At 39.1% G+C, this 17,847-nt stretch overlaps 3 protein-coding genes across 3 annotated transcripts; 2 read left to right on the forward strand and 1 right to left on the reverse strand.

Moving 5' to 3' along the window:
* The first annotated feature begins 1,668 nt into the window (after window positions 1-1,668).
* On the forward strand, window positions 1,669-10,025 carry LOC116293392 (uncharacterized). The gene is made up of 3 exons (XM_089024910.1): window positions 1,669-2,084; window positions 4,630-5,951; window positions 6,723-10,025. The coding sequence occupies exons 2-3, from the start codon at window positions 4,640-4,642 to the stop codon at window positions 8,108-8,110; spliced, it is 2,700 nt and encodes an 899-aa protein (XP_088881036.1). The 5' UTR covers window positions 1,669-2,084; window positions 4,630-4,639; the 3' UTR covers window positions 8,111-10,025.
* Window positions 10,026-11,175: 1,150 nt separating this feature from the next.
* Window positions 11,176-12,995, forward strand: LOC148904500 (uncharacterized). Its single transcript, XM_089025321.1, has 2 exons — window positions 11,176-11,466; window positions 12,425-12,995. The coding sequence occupies exon 2, from the start codon at window positions 12,468-12,470 to the stop codon at window positions 12,975-12,977; it is 510 nt and encodes a 169-aa protein (XP_088881447.1). The 5' UTR covers window positions 11,176-11,466; window positions 12,425-12,467; the 3' UTR covers window positions 12,978-12,995.
* On the reverse strand, window positions 12,872-17,184 carry LOC148904501 (uncharacterized). Its single transcript, XM_089024982.1, has 7 exons — window positions 17,078-17,184; window positions 15,933-16,477; window positions 14,857-15,053; window positions 14,680-14,765; window positions 13,939-14,019; window positions 13,634-13,702; window positions 12,872-13,520 (listed from the first exon to the last, which is right to left on the reverse strand). Exons 1-7 carry the CDS (start codon window positions 17,182-17,184, stop codon window positions 13,301-13,303), a joined length of 1,305 nt encoding a protein of 434 aa, XP_088881108.1. The 3' UTR covers window positions 12,872-13,300.
* Between the last annotated feature and the right edge of the window lie 663 nt (window positions 17,185-17,847).

Consider the following 17,847-nt stretch of genomic DNA (forward strand, 5'->3'; position numbering starts at 1 on the left):
TATCACACTACGGCACCAATAACGGAACCTAACGAAATGAATGCCGAAAACTTCAGGCTCAATAAAGCAAATTTAATCCTGGCTTACCTGGAAGGGCAGACACAACACTACGAAAAAGTCCGAAAAAAGTACGCCAGAGCCCGGACTACGCTACATAAGATTGCGATAACTTCAGGGTCCATTTCTGTTGTGTTAACGGGCTCTGGCGTTGCTACTTCGCTTACTGGACCGGGAATAATTGTTGGAGTTCCTTTGGCCGGCGTTGGGGCAGCCTGTGGTATCATTTCGGCTGTTGCTACGGGCATTATGAAACAGTTGTCAAGCAAAATATCAAAACACGACACAACAATAGCTCTGTCAAGGGCTAAGGTAAATACGATCACTGACCTTGTCTCAAAGGCTTTGCGTGACAGAAAGATAGACGACGTAGAATTCTCGCTTATTCTGGCTGAAGAAGACAAATACGAGAAACTAAAGACGGATATAAGGAACAAAAAAACAGTCGTAAAAGATCTTTCCGAGGAATCTCGCAAAAAGATCTACCAAGAAGCAAAAGAAGAGCTTCAAAGAAAACTCGCTCATTGAACATCTGCTTCGAAAAGAGCGTGACGGGATTCTATTTACATATTGAACGTCAGTCTGGAAATTACGCGTAACCAACGTCTTATGGCATAAGATTTATGCTAATTCTACTATCTTCTCGGAATCCATCCTAACAGGGGGTGGTTGGGGTCAATTTTGTAAAATATTTCATAGATTACGTCAGGGTAATAAGGAATATCCTTATCCAGCCGACAAAACATCCACTCGGCTCTTGCCATATCAGAAACCTCGGGAATAGACTTACCGGTAATTTCAGACAAAAGATAGGGAATAGCCTTGTAATATTTTCCTAGCTTTAATTTTTTCAATGTCTTCCTTAGACTTTCTGGGGTTGGCTCTTCTAAGTGGTCTATGATTTTCTTCTTTACTTCGTTGTCTAAATATACCGGTCGATAACCTTGGATATGACTCATCCAGTCCCTAAAGTATTTTATTCTTTTGTATGGGGTCTTCTTACGACCTCCATTGGCGTAATACTGCTCTCTGGTAGCATTTGGTACGGCATTGCGAATATTCTTACCACACTCGTAACACTGTGCTGACGTGTCATCTTCTATTTGCATTTTCTTACCACAACACCAGAAACCCTTGGGCTTGGGTATATTAACTTTGGGTTTCAAGCACTTCACACAGAGGTCATAGACAAATTCTTTACATTCATGCATATATGTTAGCATATTTAATGGCATTCGTTGGCGGCTTTCTCATCATCTGGACATTGTAGGCTATTAAGGTCTGTGGGTCTTCCCCGGGGGCGGTTTTGGGATTACTATCCAACTTTACTATTTAGTGATTACTGCGGTACTATTTACGGACACTTTACTCGGGTAACCCCCATAAGCCCCTCTAATTTGATTACTAATGTAGGCCACTTGATGCGGGGATTCTTTCATCAGGACTAAATGACGCGGGTGATCTTCGGGGTGGGGGGTGAATTGAAACATACATCCCCTATACTACTTAGGTGAATAATTGTTTTAGTATAATTTGAGACTTGAATATCAGAGAAAAGAAGAAATTCAGGATAAAAAACGTTTTAATACTACTTCCACTCTTACAAACTTTGGAAGCCTCCTAATCACCGCTCGAACAGCGATTGTCGTTCAGAATCACTGGTCACTCGACAAGAAGTCACGCGCGGGAAACTCTATATTCAAGTCTTAAAAAATATACTAAATGGATATTTGTTAGTACTTCCTGGTTTTAAACCTCGTCATTTACTTGAACTCCTTTTCTACTGTAATTTTCTATAAATAAACGATAAGCATAAACTAGGGGTATTCCAAGAAAAGATAACCCGGAAGTCCCAGCCACATGTCAGTTCTATTCAGTCATGAAAGACTCAAGGGGAACCCCCCACACGTTGTTTTCATTCAAAGCGTGGTCAGACATCTAGTGACTTGATTCCTAGAATTAAAGGAGAGGTTTGCTTGGCATAGAGTAGTACTGTCTTCACTTTCAAAGCGATAAAACAAGTTGTGGTAAGTTGATCTTTTATGAATTAAGACCAACAATGAAGAGATAACTCGCTAAAAGCTAGTGTGAGCTGCGTCGGTGTTTCTAACTAAACAGTAATCATAAAAGAGTAAATTATACATCGTGAAAAGATGAAAAAAACTCTTTTACTCCGACGAAGGACTAGCGTCCGAAACATCAGTACGTTTTTTCATCTTTTCACGGTGTATGACACTCGATGGAACCGCCGAACACTTTGTGTTTCAGTTTTTGTCACCTTTTTCAAATGAATATTGTCGACCATCCCTTGAACCAATCGATTGGGAATAAGATTTGCTTTGATCACTAGGTGTATTTGAACTTATTGCTTGATTTTAGAGGGGGTACTCGGCAAATGATAACCCGAAAAAAACTCGAAGATTGCCATTAGAATTTGCATATGTATCTCTCAGACTGTTTGAGGTGGTAGATTGACTCGTCTGCAAGGATCGATGTATTCAACTTAAATACTCTAGCTCATCTTTAACTAGCATTAATATTTAATAAATGAATAAATCGGGATAAACAGAAAATTTTGCTGTCCAAGAAAACTTATTATGTTGATAATGGAACAGTGCTGCTGCGAGCGAAGGCTGTTTTTCTTTTCCTTTGATTGTAGGGCTGAGCTGAAGGCTGGTCGGGGAGAGGAAGCCTTATGTTGTTTCCACCGACATAAAGCCAGACTCGGCTAGACTGATTCCATAAGTCGGTGTTTTCGCTCTTTTGTTTGTCGATTCTGGATCAACTCACAAAGGAGAAAACTACGACTTATATGGAATCGACTGTGTATTTTGTAAACATTAAATATTCAAGACAGTTTGGATTTTTTAAGCTAAAATAACCTACGTTTTATGTAGTTTATGACCAAAGTATTACTAGCTTTATCGCTTCTTAAATAATTGCTTTGCTCTCCATTCGTCTGTCTGAATCAACTGTCTCTCTGGAATTTACATAATCAATAAAATAATAAATCATCATTACCACATGACCTCGATAAATCCAAAAAACTTATAAAATATTATACTTTGTTTAAGCGAAATAATGCTATTTACATCATAAGAAGGGTGTACAAAAAAAATCAACATTGAGGCCACTCATAATAAGGGACTTTTTTCCAAGAAACAACGGAACAGCATGACCAACATGTCACGCAACATTAATTGCATAAATTTATAACGTGACTACCTACTTCGCGCTAAAATTACGCTGAATTACTATGGCAACATTCAATTTTTATTACCCTCCGATTTTGCGCGGGAGTCTAAAAATTTTGGCGAATTAACTTTTGAAGGAGTACTTAGATTTTTTTTTGGATATACAAAATTGTAAGATGTTTCGTGAGTTTTTTGTCAGGTTGGTTTTCACTTTCTTTTCTTCAAAACCATGTTGATACGCTTGCGTTGAATATCTCTAATATGACCTCGGAACACCCCTTTTGAAATAAGCATTAAAGGGTATATCAAGGAAAATTTTTTTCTTTCAAAATCACTTATATGTGAATAGTGTAGTAGTATGGTTGCAGTATTTTTGTATGTCAAATTTTCTTTTCGGAGATATAAACATTTGAAATATCAATATGCAAATAAGATGACGTAAATTCAAAACTAATTTTTTATACAAAAATGCTGTTGTGGAAAGTACTGCTGTTTTTTCATTTGCAAATTATCCTTGTGATTTTAATATATGGCTTTGTACACTTTTAGGTTATTTCACTTCAGAACACTTGTCGTCAATTACACTGCAAAATGTAACACATTCTTGAATTTACGCCATCTCATTTGCATATTGATATTTCAAATGTTTTTATCTCTGAAAATAGAAGTCCACATACAAAAATACTGCAACCATACTACTACACTGTTCACATATAAGTGATTTTGAAAATAAGATTTTTTCTTGATATACACACTGTAATTTAACAGCTTTTTTCGAAGTTAACTAACTTTGGGAATGGAGTGTGACATATTAAATAATTAAATGTTACAACCAATTGCTGAAGCTGATGCTGATGCCGTTGTTGTTTGTCTTCGCTTGTTGTTAAATTATCTTTTAAAGTGCCCCTCACCCCCAACTCAATATTTTCGTACTGACTCAACATGAAGTGAAAAGTTGAATGGTAAGATATTCTTAAATGATTTCAGTGATGCATATTGGAGATAGCAAGGTTTATGCTTGCAATATGTTAATGAGTATGTTGTCATATATAGTAGGCATTTTAGTTTATTTGCCGTCATTTGTAATTTGACGTCACTCTCATTAACATATTGGAAGTATAAACCTCGATATCTCGAAGATGCATCAATTCTGAAATAATATAGTTAGGGGTGAGAGACATTTTAATATTTTGGTTTTTCCGATTAATTGGACGACAGACCGACCGACTGACTGAATAATCGAACAACGGTTGATTCATTATTATTTCCTCAATTTCATTTGTGTTTATAAACTTCTAGTAGTTCAGCATCTCATTAAATTGCTTTCGAATTCAAATACTCCATTGATTGATCATGAAACTCATCATATTTATTCCAGGTTTGATATCATGTCTGGAACCATGAGCAAAGTTTTACTGAATGCCCCTTTCACAGAAACAGAAGTACAAGATGGCAAGCTTGTATACATCTTCGACAAGAAGCAACACGCTCAAACTCTTCTTCACAACCTTATTGTCATGCAAGACAATGACGAAGGAAGTCTGACAGATGTGGTCATCACCAGTAAAGAGAATGAGCAGTTTTATTTCCATGGACCTATCCTGGCTGCTTTGAGTAAAAACCTAGAGGAAAATCTTGTGAAACGAGGTCTTGGCTCTGCAGCCTCTTTCATCTCCAAAACTGTCATGGAGGAAAATTTCAGCTCAGAAGCTATTCAGTGTCTGTGGGACTATGCTTACACATCAGTCGTAACTATTACTCCGTCCAATATGAACGAGGTGAAGGAGCTAGCAGAACATTATGGTATCGACAGCTTAAAGAGAGAATGCAAAGTGCAAGAAGAGGAAAATTTCAATGATGACTGCGATGGTGTTGAGCTCAAATTCAAAGATCTCCCTGAATTCATACTAAACGCTTTGTATGTGCTTCTTAAAGGCAGCAATATTTGTTCAACTGCTGTAACAAGTTCTGACCCCTTGGCTAAGATTCCATGCTATGGCGCCATCCTGGCTGCAGCTACCAGTGAGCTAGCATGTGGAGACTCCCATGAAAACCTGCAAGTAAATGATGATACTTTTCAAGCCATACCTGCTTTCCTGAGGTACCTCTATACAGCTAGCCTGATGGTCGGGCCTGGTACGGTACAACAATTACTAGAAATGGCAGTAGAGTTTAACCTGCCTGGCATGGGACAGGCGTGTTGTTGCTGGCTGAAAGATGCCTTGTCACCTGACAACGTCTTGAGCGTAATGAGCATTGCGAAGGCTTGGCAAGTAAATGTTCAAGATCAAAGTTCAGGCGTAGGAAGCGAAGATTGCTTCATACCAGTGTCCCTGTACGACGCATTAGAAGATCTTTATCAGTCTGCAAGATCACTTGCCTTGAAGGATTTCCTCGATGTTCAAAAAAGCGAGGATTATTTGGAGATGTCTTTGGCAGAGTTGCTAGACTTGATTGTTGATGACGATCTTATCGTGGATTCAGAGGAAGACGTCTTCTATGCTGTCATGAAATGGGTAGAATTTGACCCAGAAACACGTGGCGTGGAGCTGCCAAACCTTCTTCAGTCTGTTCGCCTGGAGCACATGTCGGTTGGATTCCTCCATACCATCAAGGAACATGACTTGGTGAAAACGAATTCCTATTGTGTTGAGGTGATAGAGAAAGCATTGAGAGATTTACTTGAACAGAATTATCCTGGTAAGTTTGGCTTTGATGCAACAGGTAAATAAAGTAATGTCAATTTCCACCAGGTTCTTCGCTATTCCCTCCCTCCACAAAAATCAACTTCTAAATCATCTAAATCGATCTATCGGCTGCCTTAGCGATTGGGTAGCAAAACCTGTTATGCATTAAGCCGTCCAACCAGTAGTGGTAGACGTAACGCATTAGAATTCAACTCATGACAAATTGGACTTAATTTCTTTCCATTTCAGACCACGTGTCATTCCCTGAAGCATCATTTCCTTTTTAAAAATTGCATATGAAAAGACACATGAATATGGATAAAACCCAAACAAAGCCAGAATCTTATTCAAAAGACAATGACATTGTTCTGAATGGGAAAACGCTAGTCCAAGCTAAAATTGTTTATTATCAATACTGAAGAAATAGAAAACGCTCACGTGTGCTTTGTGCGGTTTAAAGCACGCGGGGGTTGGCAGAACACGAGAGAAGTGTCTTATAACTCAACCGCAAGTGCTTTATAACTCAACAGAGCACAGCAAGCAAGTTTTTTATTTCTTTTGTAAAATACGAATTATATGAATGACGAAACTGAAAGTGCGCGCGCGTGCTGTGTGCTCTCATAAAGTACGCGCTCCCAAGCAATCATAGCGCGAGATTTAAAGCAATTATTTTATAATGATGCATAGGCGTTTAGGTAGAGCATTCAAACTTACCGCAAAAATAACTAAAGGTGTTTAGCTGACGTACTAAATGTTTTTTTCCTATTTCTTTATATAATTACAGAGGGAGACGTTCAATTCAGCGAAGGAGCTGAGTATTTTTTACCCGATTTTAGTTCTAAACAGTGTGCCCCAGCAAACTACGAACCGATCTTTAGCATTCCACATCCACCCGAGTGTACACCGGATTTCAACCCAGTTCCTGAATCCATTCCGTTTGATGCAGCGTCGCTACCCGAATGCTTTGACCAGTCGTACGATGACGATGGAAGAACCTTACTAGAAACAACTACACAAGGTCTTCCAAGAAAGCCAGATATGAGGCTGAGAAAAAACAGAAACTCTTTCCTTGAAGAAGGGAAAAACCTGGATGGGACGCCCGACAAAAGACTCAGGGAAAACAAGAGTCAACATTCTGCAGCCAGAAAACTAGAGTATCCAACGGAGGATTTGCCAAGAAGGAAAGATGGGCAACCCGATAGAAGATTTAAAGCAGTGAAGGAGTTGGAAAATGCTAATGCACCATGCAGAAAAGATGGAAAACCAGACATGAGATTTAAAGTCAACAAAACGATGAAAGCAGTCAAAGAAAATGGCCAAGATGCGCTTGCCAAACTGAAGCTGTTGCCTCAAGGACCGACAAGAAAGGATGGAAAACCAGACATGAGATTTAAAGCAAATCGCTTTCCTACGAAAGGAGTTCTGTGTAATGGACCAACTAGAAAAGATGGCCAACCAGATATGCGCTATTCCGCCAACAAACAGAAGGTAGATATTGAATATCTGACTACAGAACACGACGCGTGTACAAAAGGTCCAAGGAAGAAGGATGGTACTCCTGACAAGCGATTTGCTGTTAATAAACATCCCAGTGACACAATAACCAAGGTGGCACCGGGTCCAGTGAAGAAGAATGGAGGCCCAGACATGCGGTTTGCTGCAAACAAGGGAATTTCTGCCTACGCCTCATCAGGACCACTGAAGAAAGATGGAACTCCTGATATGAGGTGCCGTGCCAACAGAAACTCGCCTGATGTAAGTGTCCGTGGTTCATCAAGTGGAGGGGTAAACGTTTCATGTGGTCCATTGAAAAAAGACGGCACTCCAGATATGAGGTACAGTGGCAACAAGAGTTCAAATGCCTCAAGTGTCAGCTCAGGATGCTCCAGCATCGGCGGATCTACTATGTCTATGTCGAGTAGTTCGTCTGGAAGCTATGGCTCTTCTGTTGCAAGTGGTCCATTGAAGAAAGATGGCACCCCTGATATGAGGTACAGAAGCAATAAAAGCTCAAGTAGTTCAAGCTTTGGCTCGTTAAGTAGTAGGAGTTCCGGTTGGTCTACTTCGTCGTATTCAAGTGGTTACTCAGGAAGCTCAAATGTTTCTACTTCGAGTGGACCGATGAAAAAGGATGGTACTCCTGACATGCGTTACAAGGCGAACCGCCATTAGAATACTGTGTTACTGGCACTCCTTGCATGCGTTACAAGGCAATCCGCCGTTAGGATATTGTGTTACTGGCACTCCTTACATTTGTTACAAGGCAATCCGCCGTTAGAATACTGTGTTACTGGCACTCCTTTTACATGCGTTACAAGGCAATCCATCGTTACAAACGCCTCGCCGTACCCTCCCCCTCAGGTCAACACACGCCGCCGCTATCGTTTCACCGACCAATAACAATCGAGGGGAGGGTACGTGAAGGCGTTTGTAACGACGATCATAATCCGTTGCCCGGCTGATGGTCGTGAGAACGGAGGATTGAAGATAGCCTGCGGGGATTGGCAGAACACGAGAGAAGTTTTAGAAGCGGAGTGCTTCTCGACACTTCTCAAGTATTCTGCCAATCCCCAAGTGCTTTATAACTCCACACAGCACAGCACGTTTTTTTATTTCCTTTATAAAATGCAAAGGGAGCGCGCTTGCTGTGTGCTCTCATAAAGCACGCACTCTCAACCAATCAGAATGCGACATTTATTACAGTCATTGTTGGCACTGCTTGTCCCATACTTGGTTTTATTTCTTACACATACGCGAAGCGTACGGTAAAGACTGAATAAACACATTAAATAGATAAATAACTTAGTACGTATGACAAATAGGAAAAACTACGAAACATTAAACTGCAAAACGATAAGAACTATAGAAACGAATAACTTACATTTGTGTACGAAGGGACGAAACTGCGAGCACCAACTAACTAAGTATTTACATAGAGGGCGTATATATGGCGTACAAAAACTCCTAAGGGACAAGACTAAATGACGAAACAATGACGAAAATACTTAGACTGAAACGAGTGAAACAAAAGCTATAGAACACTTATAAACAAACTTAAAGACAAAGAGAACTACACTAAAAACTCATTAAAGGCTTTTCAGATCTAACAGTCATTTTAAAATTGCTTTCAAGACGTTTCATGATCGCTTTTTGCTTTTTATTGGTGAACACGACTCTTCGCCAATTTTGTCCAGTTTTAGGCTTATTTTTATTCGCTAGTGTTATCCACTCTCGCCAAGTGTCGATATGATTTACGGAAGACGGAAAAATGATAAGGATAAAGAATGAATGTTGAAGCACAGACACATTCAAGTTAATTAAGGAATCCAACATCGGTGCCGTGCATTTGCTTTTCTTACACTTATAGAGGCATTGTACCATCACGTGACGGCAGCCATGTTAGATGGCTGGAACAATACAATCGTTTTACATAATAAAGAATTCAATAGCGCAGCGCACTGATTCTAAAAATAGCTTAAAGATTCGGACAAGCATTGCATTCTGTTTAATTCCATGTAAACTAAGATCAACTGCAATCGGCTGTGAAAATTATCTGCTGAAAGTAAACTTGTAAGCTTGTTTGTCCGAATTTCGCCTTTGTGTTCGTTTTTATGACGTCACGACTGCGCTGCGCTATTCCCGAGAGCAAAACAATCACACAAGCCATATATTATGGGCGCTGGCACGTGATGCTGCAAAGCCTCTATTCAGACGGTATTAATCACACGGGAGCGTGCATAGCAATAATTTGCATGACTAAAAAGCCATTTAAAAAAAAAAAAAAAAAAAAAACAAAACAAAAAAAAAAAAAAAAAAAAAAGGGGGGCCATTTCATTTCCTTCGCCAAATATGCTAAACAGTGTAAAATATAAATGAATCTCTCAGTAGTTGTCTTATTTATAGGAAATATAGGAGGTTTTCTTTAAATATAGGCTATTTATAGGATCCTATACAAGTTATAGGAAATATAGGATATATAGGAGGTCTGGGATGCCTGAACGTAGGACTGAAATGAAGGAATTCTTAAATGTTAAATTCTCCCGTTGCATGAAATAAATCGTTTAGTCTATTCCATCGGAAATCTTCACCCCAGAGTCGTGTCATTCTACTAAAAGAACATATACTACACATGCTCGACAAAATGTATTAGGCGGTCAAAACTCGTGCCCAGAGCCTTTTTTCTCTCTTTATCGTTCCTGACCAAGAGAAATGGAGGCTGTGGGAACGAGACTGCATTTGGTCGAGCGTGCGCAAATAGAGACCCTTAGATTTATTACTTAGCGTCCCCGCGCGTGCGCGAATAGCTAGTACGCGTCACAATTATCCTGATTTGACGTCATTGCTAATGAATCAACTGCTTGAGCAAACTATAAAACAGTCGTGGTTGTCGGAAAATCATGGAAGAAGAGTTTGATATTAATGAAGAAGAATTTGAACAAAATTGAAGTTTTGCCTACTAACGTTTGGTTTGCCAGTCATAGCAGGAAGATTAGGCCTAGAACAATCTACATTCGAAGCATGTAAGTTCAATTCCACGGTTTTTAAGTCTTGAACATCTGCGACCAGAAGCTAAACAATCTTTAGGTGACTGAAGGTGCAGACACACGACGCGACATCACATAAGAAAGGTTGAATTTTTTCCGGTCTTACACGGTGCGATGTAAGTAGAAATTACTTCTACATCTGCTTTTCGCATGCAAAATCGCACAATGTGTTCTCAACTTAAGCCTTGATTAAGTACTGTTACAAGACTATTGAGTTGTAACAATATTTATGTACCTTTTCATGTGCAACCGAGCGCAAGCGTTAAACAAAGAAATGATACTCTAGGGAATAACACGTGGTCTGAAATGGGAACCCATTACACCCGAGCCGATTAGGTCTATATCGTACCGTTTCCCTCCTAAACGTCAAAAATACAAAGTCTTCTCCATCCATATCAAATTTGGTAAAAATATTTCTGTATGGAAAGAAACTGATGACCTTCTTATGAATTGCCCTATTTCACTATGACGTCACATCAAAACAATCTATTGTTTAAACGCAAAGGATCATGGTCGGAGGAGGAGGTCAAATCAACGCAAATTCACCGAAAATTGTTCTAAAACCCGTATCAATCCACGAAGAGAAGTAGAATAGCCAGCAAATGCTCAGAATATTTTTTAATACATATTAACTCGTTATATCTGAAAACCAGGCCATTTTAGATTAAACTGTTTCGCTAGGAGCAAATTTTGTTGAATTTTCTATTGGATTTGGCGATTCTATCCTCCACGTAAACAAGCAGTGATGTCATGGTGAAATAGGGCAATTTCTGGCAAGGAATGATAGAATGACAATCACAAATTCGACAGTAACAGTTGCATCGAAAAGCAGCAAGCCGCCTACATAAGAAAGCACTGACAACCTTTTTTCTATTTTGCAGGGTTTTCTTGGATAATTCTGAAAGGACTTAAAAGTATAGCAATTCTATACGCAGTCGTATTTGGTTTTGGTTATTGTACCTTTGTATTGTCCAGAATTGTAAAGTAAGTATGTTTGCAATATTAGTATAAAATACTTGCCGTTTACAGGAAAGAAGGCCGACTCTATTGATGGTGCTAACACTTCTTGATCTAGCTGAACCTACTATGGCATCTTTTACCTGTTTTCAACTTATCTCTAAATGGAAGCTAACACGGGCGGATCATTTTACTGATACGGCGGCCATCTTCAATTCTATTGTTTTAAGTAAGAGATTATGGGAAGCCGAGGGAGCAAATACTGGAAACGTTATAGACAGCGCTAAGCTATCAGGGTGTCTTTTCATATAACTTTACGTTATCCAAAGTGAAACGCATCTGCAAAACCAATTGAATTTGCTCGTAGTTGGAGCGATATGTAAAACACAAAAGCGTAAAATCATTTGAAAAAGTAACTTCGCTATTCTACGCTTTAATACAAATATTTCTATGTTTGGTCCCTGGGCATCCCATAATTAAAGATGGCTGTCGTTTCAGTGAAAAGTTATTTTACCGTAAGAACGGAGCACTGATAAAAATGGGTGTTAACTACGCACTCTACAGGAACTGGCTCTAAATTGAAATCAAATCTTCATTAGATCGTGTCTCGCAAAAAGGTTAAGGTTTTACTCATCTCATTCTTGCACATTATTGTTCTATACTTTGTTATCATTCCTATCAATCCTTCACCCGGAGCTCGTCGGGATTGTTTCTCCCCTCTTCGGGTACGAGACTGCATTTGCCGTATTAACCATTCTGAGGCTGAAGAAAAAGCGGGTCAAGTTGGCATTGCAGTGCATTGTGGGACTGTTTTAGGGGATAAAATAGACGCCATCTTGGAAATATGTACCCTAAAAAGCCCCACAATGCGTTGCAATACTAACTCGACCCGTGTGCTGTATCCTGGAGTTCCAGCGAAATGTATCTCCTAAAGAACCGAAAACAGGTACATTTTTGACCACAGCTGATTTTCTTTGTTCTGCAGATACGTAGCACTCAAAGAAGAAAGAAAGGGGCTCGCTGTATTGATGAGAGACGTGACTCCAGACGTATACGTCAAGAGGCTCGCAAATAATGTTGATGAGAGCCTCGCGGAAGTAGCAGCCTCAGATGAAGACACAGACACTGAGATAGACAGCATGGAAAACGAAGGTGATGAGGAGGAGGATGAGTGCGATGATGTGGAATACAGCGATGAAGAGTGTGATGATGTGGTCTACAGTGATGAAGAGTGCAATGATCATGAAGTACACAGCGATGAAGAGAGCGATGATGAGGAGTATAGCGATAAAGAGAGCGACGATATCGATGTAGAGTACGATTATAAGGAAGACAGCGATGAAAAGTGCGACCATGATGAGTACAGTAATGAAGAGTGTGATGATGCGGAGTACAGCGATGATGATGAAGACGAATCAAAGACATCCGAGGATGAAAGGAACAAAACAGAAACTGATTATGAATCTTTGGCCATCCCCGAAGGCCGAGGTTTCAGACATGTAAAAAGTCAACTGAGATATCGAAGAATTGCTATTTAAACTTATGGCCGAGCTATACAAATGTTTTTGGAAAAATAAGCTTTTAAGTTTATAGTTACAGCTTTTAGCTCTTTTATATTAAACTTTTACTGAAAACCTACTGAAAAAGATGCAACCATACTTGCAGTCCATCGAAAACTCTTCCTTAGTTTTTAATAAAATCTCTGGCACAGTTCAGTAACCAACTCGAAGGATCTTCTACTCGAAGGCAAATGGCATGTTTGATAAGCAACACACTTCTTTTTTTCAATCTTTTTTTATGCAAAGTTAAATTTAAAAATGTAGCTTTTCCTGCGTGTGATATTCGTTTTTTCGATCGCTTATCAATCGAGGTCTTCCATACGACTGTACATTGTCGAGTGTTCTTGTCTGGTCTCCGTGTCTTCGCTTGGTACCCCGAACGTTGTATTGTTTTGGACAGTCATTGATATCGAGTCCATGATATTGTTCATGTCTTCAATCGTTAAACCTAAATTTACCAACATTTTCTTCCTGTTATCGCTCGAGAAATGATCTCCTTTCAAACCACGATGCTTTTCAAGCCTAAAAATGTGTTAAAAGTTTTGAATGCTAGAACTAAGAGGAAGTGTTATTAGGACGCAGAGTTACAGCATCAAGGATGACATAGCTTTAAGACTATGACATAAGATACTTACAAGTGAATCAGGGTTGTCGCTAGAACCTTCCATTGGAGTGGCTTAAACATCGTGTTTCGGCTCTCCAAACTAAAAAAGCACATTGTTTTAGTACGGGCGTTTTCAACGTTTCTGCCAGCCAACTCCAAACGCGATAGTTTTTTTCGTTCATCAAAGTTATCACTCACACCAAGTTACTAAACTGATGATTGGCTGGAGCCGAAATACCAACGTTTCGTCCAGGGGTTGTGAAGGTTAAAAAAGAACTCCAAGATGAATATGTAACTAATGTTGCTAGAACAGGAATAGAGAAAAAGTTATCTTACCTGAACGTTCTTACTAGAACTGTGAAGTGCGTTACCAGTTCACTCTTGTTGTATGGAGTTGTAACTATTACCTCGGGAAGCCTGTGTCGAAAAAGTAGGTTAGGCACCTATTTGGACGGACAGAAAAGGTTTTGGAAAGACAGACAGGCAAGTATGAAGACAGACAGACAGCCAAGCCTGTCCCAAAAAAGAAATAACATTAGGAACCGACAAAAAGGTAGACAAACAGATCTGAAGACAGACAGACAGCCAAGTCTGTGTTTCAAACAAAGGAAGAACGTTTGGCACCTATTTGGACAGACAGAAAGATAGATAGGTTGACAGACAGACAGACAGACCTGAAGAAGGCCAGTCAAGACCAGACAATCTGATAAAAACAAGGCAATCAGAAAAGGAAATAAACAGGGTGAAAACCAATATGAGACAATCCGAGAATAAAGAGATTTAAGGACAGTCGAGAACGTATCAAAGATTGGGGTAGACGTTTTGAAAACAAAAGATTTCGAGGAAAGTCGAGAACTAAAGACAGTCGATCCAACAATGTCTGACAAGCAAGACAGCCAGACAGTTAAGGAAGACAGACAATGTGACAAACACGCAAGTCAGACACTGAGGATGGCAAGCACCAGAAAGACAACCTCTTTTACAGTCTAGAAGGGCGAATGCATAGAGGGACAGATAGGCAGTCAATCCAAACTTTGAGAAAAGAAAGACATCATAAAAACTTGCAGATGTACTCACACTTGTGCTAATTTTTGAAGCACTATTTGTCTTCTTATTGTTAGCTGTGACTTGGAGTCAATCGGTGGGACAACACAGGGGAAGCCCTAGAAAAAAACAGTACATTTATCATTCAGAGCAGAGCAGAGCAGAGCAGAGCAGAGCAGAAAACAAATGGTTTCAACGATGCCTACAAACCTCTTCTGTATCTGTATTTCTTTCAATAATTCTCATATTCTCCGGATTTAGTTTTAAATGCTTTTCTGTTTGATTCTTGTCATCAGCATCACCAGCACCATCACTGTCATCATCAACATCACCTGTCTTTTTATCAGTTTTTTGAAACCTTAACGTTTTATCACTACAATTTTGTGCTTCATTCTGTTCTAGTACATCTGAAACAGGAAAAAAAAAACTTGTAACTGTACTGTAGTAGTCTTAGTATAACTTGTATAATTCTATTATAAAACTCTGTTTATGGACTGGTTGCAAATGCTGCCAATAAAAATATTTTAAACTCTCCATCTCCTCACAATTTCAAAAAGTGTCGTTTTTATATAGTTATACCATGCTTTTGAATAGTATACATGGAATATCCCATGCGTCACTCACATTTTCTTGCACACACACGCCTTTCGACCAGTGTGTATACAAAGAAAATTGACACGTGACAAGTGGGATATTCCAGGGTGTGCCACAAGAAAGCATGGTGTAACTATTTTATACCATACCACAAAAAGTAACTGAGAGCGCAGCCCATAGACTTTTCTGAGATATCGAAAATAGTGCATTGTGGTCCAGTTTGGGTATGAAATCTTTTGTTCATCATGCCTTAATGTATATGTTTGTTTTTTGTTCCCAAGCTAGAACACAATGCATCCTGTTTATCAAACTCAGAAAAGGCCTATGATGGAAGGAATTAGTGAAATAGACCCCTTGCAGCACATTGGAAATGCACCACGTTTTGAAGGAAATAACAATAGGTTTCCAATTCTCAGAAGATTAAAATTCTTTCATTTTGTCCTCCAAATTGAGCTGCTTGACGTCACATGCAAGGGGGTCTATACCAACAAATATACAACAGCTTTCCTGCATTTGATTGGCTTTTCTGAGTTCGATAATAGGATGCATTGCGGTCTAGCTTCGGTACAAACAACACTCATATAAGGCATGAGGAACAAAATATATTTGTACCCAAGCTGGACCACAATGCATCAAAATCCTATCTCAGAAAAGGTCTATGGTACGGTATGAGTAGAGTATTCATCACCCACCTGGTTTGGTACCACTAACATCTTCCAAAGTATCAACATTCCCAGAACTGGATGACACCACGTTTAAATATCTATACGTAGAATCTGTGAACCACTGTATTAGTATATCTTTTATAGTGTTCAGGAATATTTCTTTTGCATTTCTTCCACTTTCTTCTGTCCTTAAAATATGTTTCTCTTGTCGTATTTTCTGTAAGGATTCTTTCTCATTTTTATCAAAAGCTTTTTCCTCATTCTTCTCACTATGAGATGGAAAACTAAACTTGTTAGGCCAGTCTGTGTCTTCTTTATGTTCTTCGTTAGCTATTTTGTTGTTCTTCATAGACTTGCAAGTGGTTGACATAGCTAGTTCATTCAGTTTACTGGTGACTTCATCTTCCTTGTCTATTGTCTTCTTTGATGAATGTGCCATGCTGTGGTTAGCAACATCACTCTCATCATCAAGATGAGCATTACTGAATGTGTCATGAAGGCTATTTTCAACACTACTTGTCTTACTGCTATCAGCATTACATGTTTTCTCTACGTTTGGTTCGTTTTCATTTCTAGGAAAAAACACATGTTAGACAATAATAAACTGAAATCAATAGCACAAGGTCAATAAAGATATTATGCTTTACACGGCCACCATCTTGATAAACTTTAATAAAAAGGTTTGTTAGTCTCAAAATACTGTAGCCTTTGGTGTTCCAAACAGGCAATTCTGATATATTTTTCAAAAAATCTACTTTTACTTTATGGCAAAATATTTAAAGTCCAATGGCAAAATTTGACGTAGTTATTAGGGAAGGTATCGGGTCCCAATCCCGTCCTGATACCTTACCCTGAACCCCTTTTAGATTTTAGGAAGATACCACTCCTAAATAAGCACTCATCTCGCCATACACCAAAACCACACCCACCTAACACGCCCCAAATACTGTACCCTAGGTTATGGTGTCCTAACTTTCACTGTCCAACCATTGAACTCTCCAGTACTTGGTCTGACAAAAGGTTCAAATAATTTGTCTTAGAGAAATAATTCTGAAGATTTCTCATGATTTTCTAAAAACCACACCGTTTTTCAATCTACTAAGTTGCATGCATGCACGCATGGTACTTCATTTGAGAGAGGTGTTCTTCAATGAAGCATGGGTAGTACCCACTGTTTACACATGGACTCTTCTTTCCAACACTGTGTGGTCCCAAAGGTTCGGGTCACCGAGCCCTTGGGAACACCATGTGAGATTGAGTTGTTTTTTGTGTTCTCCATACCTACGTGCTCCCCATACTCTTCGAGTTTTTCTACGGTTCTTTAAAAGTTTCCTACCTCCTAAAAATCAACATGTGATTGGGACCCTTATGTGCATAAAACAATGGAATGCAGTGGTGGGTTGTGTGTCAGATCAAAGTGTCCCCAATGAGTGCAAAAGAGTTAGAATCATAGGCCTTACTAAATAAACTTTAGAGATATTTATTCAATCAGAACACAATATTGGAAGGTTTGCAAGATCACTTAACCCTGTCTTTGTTTTGGGGGGGGGGGGGGGGGGGGGAAGGGGATATTACTAGGCTTTATTTTCTATTTGCTAATCCATAATCCTCCTGAAAAAACCACTTTTAAAAAGTAACTACTTGAAAGACAATCTGTTGCTTTGAGCAGAGTGAATTCTTTGGGCTGAATGGTACATAAAGAAAGGACAAAATATAATGGAGAAATGTTATTTTTCTTAAACATTAGTCCCTATTAATCAGGGCCATAAATAGCAGCCGCCAGTCTTTGCTGGTCATGATTACTTTTGGCACAAAAATGTGCAAGAGAACCTGAATTTCATATGAGGAGAAAAGAAAGCCTTGTTAACCTAAATTAGTCATGGCTATTATTAAGTAATAGGACGTGTAAGTTGGTAGGAAATTTCAATCACACACTAACTTA

Source organism: Actinia tenebrosa, unplaced genomic scaffold, assembly GCF_029948245.1.
Source record: "Actinia tenebrosa isolate PJP-AT-01 unplaced genomic scaffold, QUT_ActTen_1.0 PGA_scaffold9__36_contigs__length_13948895, whole genome shotgun sequence".
Classification (NCBI taxonomy): Eukaryota; Metazoa; Cnidaria; class Anthozoa; order Actiniaria; family Actiniidae; genus Actinia; species Actinia tenebrosa.

Bases quoted from the DNA above. Each gene is read 5' to 3' on its own strand.
- LOC116293392 (XM_089024910.1), top strand. From the start codon at position 4,640: ATGTCTGGAACCATGAGCAAAGTTTTACTGAATGCCCCTTTCACAGAA. The intron at 5,952-6,722 runs GTAAGTTTGGCT...ATATAATTACAG, and splicing joins ACTTGAACAGAATTATCCTG to AGGGAGACGTTCAATTCAGC.
- LOC148904500 (XM_089025321.1), top strand. From the start codon at position 12,468: ATGAGAGACGTGACTCCAGACGTATACGTCAAGAGGCTCGCAAATAAT.
- LOC148904501 (XM_089024982.1), bottom strand. From the start codon at position 17,184: ATGGAGAACACAAAAAACAACTCAATCTCACATGGTGTTCCCAAGGGC. The intron at 14,766-14,856 runs GTTTGTAGGCAT...GTTTTTTTCTAG, and splicing joins GAAATACAGATACAGAAGAG to GGCTTCCCCTGTGTTGTCCC. The intron at 14,020-14,679 runs GTGAGTACATCT...TTTTCGACACAG, and splicing joins CTTCAAAAATTAGCACAAGT to GCTTCCCGAGGTAATAGTTA.